We start from the raw sequence: 15,001 nt of genomic DNA, 5'->3' as shown, positions 1-15,001 counted from the left end.
ATATAGGCACAGGAGTAGCTGTGTGGTAAGTCGCTTGCTTACCAACCACATGGTTCCGGGTTCAGTCCCACTGCGTGGCACCTTAGGCAAGTGTCTTCTACTGTAGCCTCGGGTCGACCAAAGCCTTGTAAGTGGATTTGGTAGATGGAAACTGAAAGAAGCCTGTCGTGTATATGTATGTGTGTGTATATGTTCGTGTGTCTGTGTTTGTCCCCCCAACATCGCTTGACAACCAATGCTGGTGTGTTTACAGCCCCGTAACTTAGTGGTTTGGCAAAAGAGACTGATAGAATAAGTACTAGGCTTACAAAGAATAAGTCCTGGGGTCAATTTGCTTGACTATAGGCGGTGCTCCAATATGGCCACAGTCAAATGACTGAAACAAGTAAAAGAGTATACATATATGTATGCGTGTGTGTGTGTGTGCAGCAGGTTTCTTTAAGTTTCCATTTGCTAAATCCATTCTTAAGACTTTGGTCGGCCAAGGTTATAGAAGAAGACAGTTACACAAAGTGCCACGCAGTGGGAATGAACCTAAAACCATATGGTTGAGAGGCAAACTTCTTACCACACAGCCATGTCTGTGCCTGTAGATACAGAAGTAAATTAATACCCTCGAAAAATCAATAGGATAGAATGCATACACGTGCACACATATACACACACTTATATGGTGCAAAAATGTAAAAAAACCCACAAAGATGAGGTAAAAAAAAAAAAAAGCAAACACAGGATGTATAAGGATGACGCTTGCAAAGATTGGCTGAAGTCTTTAACGTTTCTATAGAAACGATAGCTGAAGAAAGGGAAAAGATAGAAATGTTTGAATTAAATGGTCATAAATTACGAAAGACCAATTCAGATACAAAAACAACAGAAATCCAAGGGACATTTATTGCGGATATCAATTTGATGCTCTCTCTCTCTCTCTCTGCGTGTGTCATTTTATTTCGAGATTTCTTGACAATTGAGAAAGAACCGGTTTCTAACCTAGATCCAAGGCTCCTTCATTGGAATTTCAACAACATCAACAGGATATTTTTGTATGTATGTATATGTACAGATTGCATGTATTCTTATGCATACACTTTCATGTCTAGACATGCACACATATACTTAAATGATAAAACTTCTGGAAAGTTTTACAGATTTTTACAGTTCCAGTGATGGTTTGGATTTGTAATCTTCACATCAGCTTTCTCCTTTCTGGTTTTGAAAAGCCTAATTTCTCAAGATTGGTATTTAGGCAGAGTGTGTGTTACATATCCCAGTGTCCCAATAATCACAGATATAAACCTGAACTTGTAATTTTGATAAAGTAGCTGTAGATTCCTCAATAGTACAGCTTAGGTATTTTCTTTTTTACTGATGTTTAGCTTCATGCTAACATCCGCTGAGTTGCTGATTTCTACAACTGTGTATGTATGTATGTATCTACTAACCAATGACATACCAGTACACAACTGCTGCTGAATCATATTTACTTACGTGATTTAATTTATGATATGAAAAACTCAGCAGCTAACAGTTGTTGCCACTGCATGAAAACAATTGTTGTATTTTGCAGTTAAAGCCTGTTCATTCCGTCTTGTATAAATGTTTATAGATATTGAAAGACACAGATAAGGAAATAATTTTATTCTCAAACGCAGGATAATGCTAATAATATATATAGCATGAACAGGATAAACTAACCATATTTTGGAGAAAAATCTGTTGGCTGCCAAACGCTTGTAAAGCAAACTTCGTTGACTTTCAACATAAGGTGAATTTAATGTATGATAGCATCTTATAAAGCTAGATTTATATATCCTAAATTTGCAGAAGAATTTGTCATTGGGGCAGTTTAGCTTAATGGTAAAGCACTTGACGTGTAATCACAGGGATGTGAGTTTGAGTCTCCTGGCTGGCCGCCAACAGATTTTTCTGCAAAATATGGTTAGTTTATCCTGTTCATGCTGTATTATCCTGCATCTGAGAATAAAATTATTTCCTTATCTTTATCTTTCAATACATCTGAACGCTTGTAAAGCAAACTTCATTGACTTTCAACTTAAGTTGAATTTAACGTTTATAGATACGTAAGTATTCATATAAATTTTATATTGTGTTTCTATCTTCAGGTGTTTACTCTGGTTATCAGCATGCATGAGTTAATGATGAGTGAACTCCTGACACTGATGCCCAGTGTTGTGTATGCCAAAGATTCCTCCGACTTTGTACTTCACAAAAGAAGGACGACATCATTAACAGGATCAAAAACACTGTTGCCAGGTAAACAAAGTATTAGATTCATAATTAACACTAATCCATTGTAATCCCTTTCTACTGTTCTCCATTTTTCTCTTTTATGGTCTTGTGGCAGTCTTGATATTTACTTACTTCATAACTTTGTTGGAAATGATGAAGACGGAAGGCGTGTTTTCAGCTTTTAATTTGCCAATTACTTCTTGATTAATTTACAAATTGCTCTCTACAACTTCAAGATGGAGTTACTGACTTACCATGGTTCAAGACAGACCACTACCACATTGATCTCAACAGTCTCAGAGGGCTTTCTTAACTACAGAGCCATGCTTACCCCTAAGACAAGAAGAAGAACCTGCTTCAAATGATTTTGTTTGTGGTTGTTGTGGCTTTGTAGTGTGCAGTGAGGCAGGGCTTGCTTCCACACAGTTGAAAGCAGAAACCTACTCAAGATTGCCAGTCAGTACCATAAAACATTTCTTAGATATTAACCAAATGATCAGCTGAAAATCACAGTAAAGATACCAAGTTGCTGAAACCCTCATCTGCCACTTACACAACAGGGAAGTCCATTATATATGCATACATAAATATATATATACACACACACACACACACACTTGTGGATTAATAAGAAGGCAACCAATATTTTATTATTTAGAACACTCACTGGTAAAATTTCCACTCATTTATAATTTTTGTTGCGTCTTACCACCTTTTGAATAGTCATTGACTCTGTCCATTAAATAAGACACTAAAAGAGAATGACTCTCCCCAAAGACAACAAAATACACACACACACACACACACACGTGAATGCATCTACATATAGTGCACTGGGGTGCATCAAAATGTACCCACGCCAGCAACCGACAGAATAAGTACCAGGCTTTAAAAAAATAAATACTTGGGTCGATTTTTTTTGCCTAAAACCCTACCCTTCAAGGCTGTACCCCAGCATGGGCGCTGTCTAATGATTGAAGCGTGTGAAAAATAAGATAAATTAAGCTATAGAAATAAATTGTGAAATGAAAACAGCATAGTTATCATTATTACAATGTTTCTATTAATTATACAGAGCAATTAAGAAGCATTAAGAATGCTGCTGTCAACAGCTTTGTAATTAAAAGGGTTCAAGGTTTTAAGTGTTTGAGAAATGGGTCCATGATGTGATTAGTTATGTCTTACATGTGACAGTCATTTAGAGTGCTTGGTTACCTGGCAACTGTATACATGAAACAGTTAAGGGAGGAAAACTTGGCCCTTAAATCATTGGATATTATCATCATCCCCACCATCCTCAGTAGTAGCATCACCACCACCATCATTATTTAACATCCATTTCCTTGTTGGCATGGGTTGGTTAGTTCGAGAGGATCCAGCAAAGCCACTGCCCTCCATATTTCAACTCCTCCCCCACCCACTCTGTGAAGGGGTTTTGTCTTGCATGTTACACAGTGACCTCACCGGTCACAAAAAGGCACCCCGTACACTCTGTAAGGTTGTTGGGGTTAGGAAAGACATCCAGACATAGAGACCTTGTCGGGCAGACACTGGTGGGAACACAGCCCTCTGGCTAGTCAGATCCAGTTGAACCATCCAGACTATGTCATCTTGGAAATTAAATGAGGTTGTTGTTTAACCCTAGAGCAGTGAACCAAGGTAGTTTAGTCATAATTCTCTTGTCTTTTTAGACACAGTGTTTCTAAGGCTATATTATTCAATCTATCTTTCATATTCTTTTTCCAAGACAGCAGGGTGAGTTTATGGCCAAGATTTGTCCCACAGCTGGGAATGATACAGTTGTTACATTCATGATCTGTCCAGGGGAAAATTCGTTTCTCATTTTGTGGTTCTGTGAATTGCTTTGATTTAGGGATTAAGAAATGGTTGACTGCTTCTCTTGAGGTGCTGGTATGGCTGTGTGGTTAGAAGTTCATTTTGCAGCCATGGGTTTCAGGTTCAGTCCCACTGCACTACATCTTGGGCAAGTGTCTCTAACTACAGCCCCAGGCCAACCAATACCTTACAAGTGAATTTTGTGGGCGGACACTGCGTGAAGCCCATTTCATGTGTTTGTGAAAGTCAACATGTGTTGGTTTCATTTGAGCAAAACAATGATATACGTTTTGTTACTTGTTGACATTATTACCAGTCACTTTGCACTTTTGATTAAGAAACCTCTTATCTGGAAAACAGTGAATGGTTGGTGACAGGAAGAACATCCATCTGTAAGATTCGGCCACAAATGCATTCTTCTCCAGCCCATGCTAATTTGAGAAAATGGATGTTTTAATGTATGGAATTAGCTAATTAATATTTTTTTTATAACTTGTGTATTTGAGGGTAGAGTTGTATTTTTTATCTTTTATTTTTATTTTGCATTTTAGATTTCATCCTGGATAGCAATGATATTGATCCCCTGTGCCCTTGGAAACCATACCTCATCAATAAACACACATTCTTCAATCATGTACTGCGTTCTTGGCACCAATGTCTGGATGTCGATCTTGAAAGCAGCAGTGTGGAAGATATGTACAAGATTTTCAACACTCTTATTTCTGGCAGGCAAAGTTTTGTCAATATTGATCAGGTAAAAGATATTTTCTACTCTTATTTCTCAGTAGAACTGAAATTAATTACTTTTTTTTTTAGAACCTTCAACAATTTAGTAATATCTTCTTAATTTTGGGCAATGCCATGTAGAAAGCATCCGAGCAGGTGCCACAGAGAAAGCACCCAGTAATTGGTGTTTGGAAAGGCATCTAGCCACAGAAACCTTATTAAAACATGCTAGCATGGAAAGCGGACGTTAAACGATGATGATGATGATGATGATGAATTGGAGCCTGGAGCAGCTTGCCAGCTCCTGTCAACCCATCTAACCCATGTCAGCATGGAAAATGGACGTTAGATGATGACGGTGATCGTCAGTCATCTCCTCTCCCCTACCCCTCTCCCAATTTCTACAGTTGTCACCTACTCTTCCGTCAACACCTGTTCTACATTATATTCAACCCCTCTCTCTTTCCCCATTTCTCACTTTCCCATACAAGCTTTACTCACCTTCACTCTGTCCCCACTCACTTTGTATCCAGTTGCCCCACCCTGACACTTCATCACCACTATATTTCATCTCTTTCCAGTTCCACACTAGTCACTCACACCTCTTCTATAACATGAGTAGCTGTGTACAGTCCTCTACGGCAAGAAACCTGTCCTCTCCTGGCCCTTTCTCTCTCACTTAAACCTTTTATCCCACAGTATAAAACCCACCTCTTTCTCTACTGCAGACCCACTCACTCAAAGAGGATCTTAGTTTTAATCCCTTTGTCCTTGTTTGTCCCCTCTATGTTTAGCCCCGCGTGGACAATAAAGAAATGTATATATATATATATGTGTGTGTGTGTGTATGTATTTCTTTGTGTTGTTCCCCCATCACCACTTGACAACCAGTGTCCCCGTAACTTAGTGGTTTGGCAAAAGAGACCAATAGAATAAGTACTAGGCTTTAAAAAATTAGTTCTGGGGACAATTTAACTAAAACTTTTCAAGGCAGTGCTCCTGCATGGCCACAGTCTAATGACTAAAACAAGTAGCAGAATAAAAGAATATTGAATATAAAGAAAGAGAGAGATAATTAAGAATTAATGTGTATTAGTTTAGGTCAACTGAGTGTATCTTAATTAAGACATAATTGCATGAAGTTAATAAACTTCACAAAGCAACAGTTTGCAATCAATAACAGCCACAGAGGATGAAATTTCCTCTTAATAATTATAGGAATCTGATTGCCGTTTTGTCTTTTATTACATTGATAAGCAGCTGTAGTCATCAGTCATCTGATGACTATTCTTATTTCTCCCCGCAAATATATATATATATATATATATATATATATATGGGCAATGAATGATAACATTAACTGTAGCTATAGTGGTGAACTAGGCAAGATTTGTTGTGGCTTGGGTGATACCATGGCTAGAAGTAGACAGACAGTCTTATCAAGCCAGACATATGGCTCACTGGAGATCTTAACGATCTCTTGAAAAATGGTTGTATTATTATTAGTACTATCATCATCGTTGTCATCGTTGTTATTGTTATTTTAATTTTTATTATTTTCATTATTATTGATCATCATCATGATGTAATGCAGCGAGCTGGCAGGGTCGTTAGGACGCCGGACAAAATGCTTTGTGGCATTTCATCCATCTTTGTATTCTGAGCTCAAATTCCACCCAGGGTCCACTTTGCCTTTCATCCTTTCAGGGGCGATGAAATAAGTTTCAGTTGAACACTAGGGTGAAGGTAATTGACAAGTTCAGCCCTGGGGTTGATGTAATTAGCTGGCCTCCTCCCCACCTAAATTTCAGGCCTTATGTCTATAGAAGAAAGGATTATTATTATTATTATTATTCCACCAAGGTTGACTTTGCCTTTCATCCTTTCAGGGTTGACAAATTGAGTACCAGTTGTGTACTGGGATCGATATAATAAACTATCCCCCTCCCCTCAATTTCAGGCCTTGTGCCTATAGTAGAAAGGATTATTATTATTATTATTATAAGGCAAGCTGGCAGAATTGTTAGCATGTTCTGAGCTACGTTCTGGTTCAAATTCTGCCAAGGTCAACTTTGCCCCTCATCCTTTCGGGGTCAATAAATTAAGTACCAATTGAGTACTGGAGTTGATGTAATTGTAGAAAGGATTATTATTATTATTGATGATGGTGATGATATTAATGTGGTGAGCTGGCAGAATTGTTAGCACACCAGGCAAAATGCTTGATGACATTTCATCTTTATGTTCTGAGTTCAAGTTCTGCCGAGATTGGCTTCACCTTTCATCCTTCCGGGGCTGATAAAATAAGTACCAGTTGGACCCTGGGACCAATATTATCGACTTACCCTCCTCCCCCAAAATTGCTGGCCTTGTGCCAAAATTATTAGTAGCAGTAGTTGTATAATGTTGTCACTTCATTGTTTATTCTTTATGTTTCTTTTTGTTGCAGCTTTTGATGCAGAACTGCATGGATTTGACTTTGTGCATGCTGTCTCTTCTGCAAGGTGAGACAACGGCAGCGATTAAGCATTTGCTGCAAGCTATGGTTAACCTCCACGATGCTAGTCAGTACCAGTTGCTGCAAATCATTTCTCAGTTGTGCCTTCCTCAAGGTGAGCAAACAGTTTCTCTCTCTCTCTCTGTCTTTATCTATCGAGCTCTCTCTCAACACGTTCTGTTCTTGAGCTAGACTCAGGCACAGCACAGAATATAACTCTTTAGCATTCAGATTACTCTGTTAAATGTGATGCATGTTTATTGAAATTGTTTTGAATTGACCCAGTATTATTATCTTGTAGCTGCAAGCTTTTGATGATGTGAAGACACGTGAAGCTAAGTAAAACGGCTGTCTTTCACACGTACAGGCTTGTTCTTTCAGGTGCCGGTACCGCTTAAAAAGCATCCGTGCTGGTGTTGCATAAACTCACCTATGATGGTGACACACAATAAGCGGCCAGCACACTCTGCTAAGTGGTTGGCATTAGGAAGGGCATCGGCCGTAGAAACCATGCCACAACAGGCAGTTGGAGCCCAGACAGCTCCCTTTACAAACTGTCCAGCCCATGCCAACATGGAGACCAAACATTGAATGATGATGATGAGTGTTTATTTTTAGAATGACATTGTAGGGTAGGTGTGAGAGGCTGGATCTGGTCAGTTTGAACATAAAACAGGTAGAGTATTTAGGCCTGATATGGCCGGTTTAAATGCTAAAGGGTTAAACCAGCTATATCCAATCCAAATATTCTATTTGTTTTATGTTCAAATCAACCAGATCCAGCCTCTCACACCTACCCTACAATTTCATTCTAAAAGTAAACAGACAGGTGCAGGAGTGGCTGTGTGGTAAGTAGCTTGCTTACCAACCACATGGTTCTGGGTTCATTCTCACTGTGTGACACCTTGGGCAAGTGTCTTCTACTATAGCCTCAAGCCGACCAAAGCCTTGTGAGTGGATTTGGTAGACGGAAACTGAAAGAAGCCCGTCGTATATATATATATATGTTTGTGTATCTGTGTTTGTCCCCCAACATCGCTTGACAACCAATGTTGGTGTGTTTACGTCTCCGTAACTTAGCGGTTCAGTAAAAGAGACAGATAGAATAAGTACTAGGCTTACAAAGAATATGTCCTGGGGTTGATTTCTTAAACTAAAACCCTTTAAGGTGGTGCTTCAGCATGGCCACAGTCGAATGACTCGGACATACAAGAGAATGAAGAGAATTTATGAAAATATTTTGTGTATTGTGGTAGTATAACCAAATTTACTATTGCTCCTTAATTTTAACAAAAAAACCATCTTATATGGACATCCAAGGGTCATATAGACCCCGGTTAAGCACCACATGCTGTAATCTCTTTCAAAAGATCTGCTTACCCCAACAGAGAAACATGAGATTCTTTGACCAGTCTGCACACTGAAGTTTCTTCTTATGATCTTTAAATGGAAACCATCCAGCATGTTCAAGGCAGATGTCATAAACTAAATTTTAAATGTTTATCTGTTAGTATTTATTTACTGTTCATTTATTGGCAAATATAGGTTACTAGTGTATATGTCGCTCGGTTTTCATACTTGATTTAACCATTGAGCTTTCGGATTATTCTGTCAAATGCATTGCTTACCGTAAGTCCTCGAGTATAGTCCGCCCTTAAGTATAATACACAGGGGACTTTCAGGGGGCTGTACCTCTGAAAAACCTAAACCTTGTGTATAATACGCACCCCTTCTCTAACTTGAGTCAAGGAGGTCTATATAACGTCCTTTATCATTATTGTATATATAACATGATGTAAACGTGTGGCTTTTTTGTGCACTTTGTTTGCAGAGACTAAAGAAATAACAGTAAAAAATAAATATTAAGCAAATTGCCTTTACATATTTATCACTTAGAAAATTTTGCTTAGAAAATATTTTTCATTTTTAACCTCGTATATAGTAAGCACTAGAAATTTTGGGAAAAAAGTGTGGATTATACTCGAGGATTAACGGTATTTATTCACAGTTGTCTTGAATTTATTGTATATTATCTTGTCGCTTTGAGATTTCAATGATGTGATTGGGCATGTGGTTAAGAAGTTTGCTTCCCAACCACATGGTTATGTGTTCCAACAATATGGTTATGCGTTCAGCCCCAAGCTATCAAATCCATCACTGCTGATATAAAAAAAACAGTGGTTAAAAAGTCACTGGTGATGTAATTAACCGGATAGATAAATAACAGAAACTATATTAGATTTATAGTGTATTTTATTAAAATATCTCTGCATTGAATATGATGTACAGATGACTATATTAATCTAATACTTACGTGAGAAAAGTTATTACTTTGGCTCCAGTTTAGTAAAAGCTTTCTTTGTCTGTTTCTTTCTTTCACTCCCATTTTTTTTCTTCTTTTATTCTTTCCAGGTCCGAAATACCTGTTAAAACTACAACAAGAAGTGACCGCTGTTAGAGTATTGATAACAATTGACAAAAGTGGTGATGACCTATCGAAGCTGGACACAACTCTTAAGATGAACACTACCAAGCGATACCTCTCCGATCTGAAAGATGACAATCAAGTGTTCAATTCCAGTCTCCGCTGCCGAGAATTAGATTGTGTACGGGCCTATTACTACATTGGCGTGCTTCGTTATCTCTTCGACAGACAGCAGAGCCTGGAATCTAAAACCATTCCACCACAACAGTCAGCAGTGTCAAAGACGGTCCACGCCAAGTCTCGGACGGACGAAGATAACAATCCTTACATACCGTTCCAGCCTCTGCATGAGCTTGAAAGCACGAACCAAACGAAAGATAACAGTCCGGTCGAGAAGACCAACACCAACAACAACAACAACAACAACAACATTGCTGATAGTCACAGCGATGGCATCAACACAAACCAGAATAACAACAAACAGTCCTCTAACAACCAGGAGTGTTGTCATGACAATAGGGCAAGAACAGACTTCAAACTAACTTTCCATAAATTTAGATACTTATCCAAGTGTCTCTTGTGGGACATACAGGGCAAACGATTTGCTTTGACCGAGAAATTAGGTTACATTCACAGGGCAATATCTCAGTTACTTCTTGAACAGAAACCCAAAAACGATAAAACCGACGGTGGAACAATCTTATGTGAGAAGAACGGGAAAAGTAATTCTAACAATGAAAATTTTCAAAAAACTGAAGACCTACCTTCCCAGGAAAACGTGCGTCTTCAGACCCCTGATCTCATCCCTACTGGGCACGAGACCTCTATTCCCAGTCCCTTACAGAGTGGAGCGAGTAGTCCCACAGAAATTAAAGAGCTGCCCCTCCCCATTAACGAGATATTGGTCGATGAGCCGTCAGCCCACGTGGCGAATGTAAGCCATTGCTTGTCTCCTTGTCAGGAAGATGAACCTTACAAGGCTGTAACAAAGCCACGGAAAGTTCTATGGAAAGACGAGCTCCCGGCTAGCAATCATTTGTGTCCCCTTCACAGGAAGTATGTCAATGTCCCCGATGTTTGGTATGACTATACAGTAGATGAAAAATACACAAAGCCATACGTTACCATGGCAATTCTACAAGACGAACAGGAGTTAGTGATGTCGGAACTGAAACAAGGTCCAGAAAACCCAACACAGGTAGGAAACAAAAGAATGCTAATTGTTTATTGCTTAGGTGTTGTTTAACTTCCTGACCTCTTTTCCAGCAGCATGCATTCAATGCCCACATTATTCAGTTTGTCTTTCCCCTTTTAAGACAGTAGGGTACGATTAGTGTGAGATTTGGTTGCTATTTCTAGCATTTCAAGTGACCAGAAAGAGCCTCCTTTATTGTCTTGTTTTGCTCACATTTCATCTTTATATTCTGAGTTCAAGTTCTGCCAAGGTTGGCTTAACCTTTCATCCTTTCAGGGCTGATAAAATAAGTACCAGTTGGACACTGGGGCCAATATTATCCACTAGTCCACTTTGAACCTTAAGTACAAGGCTACAAACATGTATATTAATGATTCTTTTTTATCAAACATATATTAATTTTTTATCTATGTTAGAAATTTATAACATATGTTTGATAAAGAAAGCATTAATTTACATATTTGTAGCCTTGTACTTTAGGTTAAAAGCTATTTTATATGTTTGTGGCTTTGTAACCAATTTAGAAATTATTATTAAGGGGAGGTGGTTGACGTACAAGTTACTTTGTAACCTCACTTGTACTGGAGCCATATAAAAAAAGCACCCAGTATACTCTGTGGAGTTGTCGGTGTTAGGAAGGGCATCCAGCTGTTGAGCCCATAGCAAAGTAGACAATAGAGCTTGGTGCAGTCTTCTGAATTGCCAGCTCCTGTCAAACTGTCTGGCCCATGCCAGCACGGGAAACAGATGTTAAATGATGATGATGATGATGATGATCCCTCCCTCCTTTCTACCAGTCTTGCACGTCTTCTGAAGAATCATGGCTAAGATTGTCCACCCTGCACTAAGGTCTCATAACCCATACTGTCAGACATCATGGATTTGTCTCTACGGGTAACAAACTGTGAGCCCATTAATTCATCTCTGCTAATACAGAGTCCTGTCATATCTTCATATTTTTTCAATATGAGGTTGATCACTTCAATTCCCATGATGGTGATGTCATCTGTGTATGCATACTAAATCTTCCCTAATGCTTCCTAGTTCCAAGTGGAATGTCTCCCTTTAACAAACAACCCTGACTTCTGCACCATCACCTTCTAGTGTTTTAAATCTGGGTTTTGTCCCTGTTAACAGGGGTGGCCAGATAGGTTGGCAGGTGCAACCCATTCCAACCTTTAGGCCCATTCTCTTTTTTGGAGCTGGATTTTCTACAGGTGGGGAGCATGCCCTTGCTTATCCCCAACCTCAGTTTCTAGACACGAGCGATCCTGAGACCAAGGTCTCTACCATGATTTTTCAGGAATGTGGTGGAAAACTAGCTCAGGAACACAAGGACGCTACTTCCTGAGATCCTTTTTGCCCCCCCCCCTACCTAACATGCTATATTTATTTGTGTATAAGTCACGCCCTTAATTTAATATTAAAATCTAGGTGCATATTTTTATCCCCTTCATAGATTTAGCTTTGCTCAGTATATAGGTCACATTGCATTTTTTTTTTTAACCCACATTCCAGTTACTTTTTTTTTTTTTTTTTTTTCACCCAGTTAAAAGTCAAGTATGCAATAGTGCAACGTAATCAACTTATACACACACTAAATACGGTAATTCCATTGACTGAACAACCGGAATGCTTATTAAGGAAATCAAAGAAACTAGTAGAGGATCTATGTACTCTTATACACACACACACACACACGTTAGTCTTTCAAGCACTCGTTACCCCATCACCCGGAAATATAAATGCTGTCAAATCCCTCCCCGCACCCTTTCCATGACCTCCAAACCCAGTGACCCTTCAAAATAGTTGTTAGGTGTCAGTTCTATCTAGAGGAGCCCTATCAAGTTCCATAAGATAGTTATCCAATCTGCTAATCTTCATTCCCACTTCACATCCCCCCCCCTCTCTAAAACATACATTAAATGTTTCTCCCCTATTATCTTATTATCTACTGACTGACAGAAGTAAGAGGCACCTTTCTCCTGTTCTACTTGTACACCCCTACTGCCTCCCCCAATCCCACGGCGGCAGCGGTGGTGGTGGTTATAGTGATGGAGGTTTTCGTAGTTATGTTATTGTTGGCAAGGAGGGTGGTGGTGGCACTTAGAGTAATGTGGTTATGTTAGTAGTGGTGGTGGTGGTGATGATAGTGATAGTGGTAGTAGTGAGAGGAGTGGAATAATGTTCTTAAGCTGCGTGGTGGTGTACCAAAGCTACAGAAGTAGCAGTGGTGTGCAGTGTTACGTTAAAGAAAGTAGCTCTTGTCAAAGAATTTTCTGCTGGAACTTGGAATGTTAAAACATTGCTTCTTATGAAACATGTAAAACACCCCCACATCATTGGGTTGAGGAGTCTGTCTGTCTCTTCTCCCTTTTTTTCCATATTCCCCTTGCTCATTCTGTTGCTTACTTTTCTCTTTCTCTCTCTCTCTCTCATTACTTCATTACTTTTTCCCTTGTATCTATTTCAGTCATTAGACTGTGGCCATGCTGGGGCACCACCTTTCAGGAATTTTAGTCAAACAAATCAATCCCCAGGGCTTATTCTTTTAAAGCCTGGTACTTATTCTATCAGTGTCTTTTGCCAAACCACTAAGTTACAGGGATGTAAACATACACATATATGTATGTGTGTGGTGGATTTCTTTCAGTCTCGGCCTACCAAATCCACTCCAAAGACTTTGGTCAGCCTGAGGCTTCAGTAGAAGACACTTGCCCAAGGTGCCACACAGTGGGACTGAACCTGGAACCATATGGTTGGGAAATAAACTTCTTACTACACTGCCATGCCTTCTCTTTCTCTACTCCATCATCATCATCATCGTTTAACATCCATTTGCCATGTTGGCACGGGTTGGACGGTTGACTGAGGTCTGGAAAGCCGGCAGCTGTACCAGGTTCCAATCTGATCTGGCAAGGTTTCTACAGCTGGATGCCCTTCCTAACACCAACCACTCCGAGAGTGTAGTGGGTGCTTTTTACATGCCACCGGCACAGAGGCCAGTCAAGGGGTATTGGCATCAATCACATTCAGATAGTGCTTTTTACGTGGCACCGGCGTGGGAGCCAGTCAGGCATTGACCACGTTTGGATGGTGCCTACATTGTCATTCTAAAAATAAACAAATCAGGCCATCGAAATCCCAAAGCTATGAAACAATGCATGGATTAATTCAAAACAATGTAAATGCATAACCATTGCATTTGGCAGATTAATCTGAACGCCAAAGAGTTAAATAAGCATGTATGTTTACATTTGACAGTATAATCTGAATTCTAAAGGGTTAAGAGAGAAGGTTTTGAATTTGAACTGATGACATGTGTCTATGATGGCGACACTGGTTTGGTGAGAACTAGATTGGACACTGTTCCTCTCTCCAACCACCCGCTCACCACCACCACCTCCACCCTGTGTGTCCCCAATTCTATAATATTAAGCTATATCGTGACCTTTCAAACATTCATGTAATTATGTCCTAGCTGTGTCACCATTGCTATATATTTTGACTACAGTTTAGCTAAATATTTATATGGTGGTGGTGGTGGTGGTGACAGTGGCAGCAGTAATCCTGATAATCTCTGGTGGTGACGGCAGTGGTGGTAGAGCACTGATGGTCGTTATGGTGTCTGTGGTTGTTATTGCTGCTGTTGTAATCCTGATTCAGCGCATTCTCTATGATCAGTGATGGTCTGGCCAGAGAACAACGTGTTCTCGTTTTAGCTAACCCTTTTATTATCAGGTATGGCCATGTGGTAAGAAGTTTTATTTCTTTATTGCCCACAAGGGGCTACACACAGAGGGGACAAATGGATTAAGTCGATTATATCGACCCCAGTGCGTAAATGGAACTTACTTAATCGACCCCGAAAGGATGAAAGGCAAAGTCGACCTCGGCAGAATTTGAACTCAGAACGTAGCGGCAGACGAAATACTGCTAAGCATTTCGCCCAACGTGCTAACGTTTCTGCCAGCTCGCCGCCTTATTTATATTTATATTTATATTTATATTTATATATATCATCATCATCATCATCGTTTAACGTCCGCTTTCCATGCCAGCATGGGTTGGA

The 15,001-nt window shown here is 39.5% G+C and overlaps 1 protein-coding gene across 1 annotated transcript in view; it reads left to right on the top strand.

The window, feature by feature from the left end:
• LOC106875942 (gem-associated protein 5) overlaps window positions 1-10,995 on the top strand; it is a 392,253-nt gene extending 381,258 nt beyond the window's left edge. Inside the window, exons 23-26 of the mRNA XM_052972568.1 lie at window positions 2,078-2,274; window positions 4,638-4,840; window positions 7,262-7,424; window positions 9,722-10,995. Of these exons, the coding sequence (XP_052828528.1) occupies window positions 2,078-2,274; window positions 4,638-4,840; window positions 7,262-7,424; window positions 9,722-10,980 (1,822 nt within the window). The 3' untranslated portion in view covers window positions 10,981-10,995. The remainder of the gene's footprint in view (window positions 1-2,077; window positions 2,275-4,637; window positions 4,841-7,261; window positions 7,425-9,721) is intronic.
• The last annotated feature ends 4,006 nt before the right edge of the window (window positions 10,996-15,001 follow it).

This window comes from Octopus bimaculoides, chromosome 13 (genome assembly GCF_001194135.2).
Source record: "Octopus bimaculoides isolate UCB-OBI-ISO-001 chromosome 13, ASM119413v2, whole genome shotgun sequence".
In the NCBI taxonomy this organism is placed as follows: Eukaryota; Metazoa; Mollusca; class Cephalopoda; order Octopoda; family Octopodidae; genus Octopus; species Octopus bimaculoides.
The sequence above is the reverse complement of the archived record's forward strand: the minus strand, read 5'-3'. Positions and strand labels throughout refer to the sequence as shown.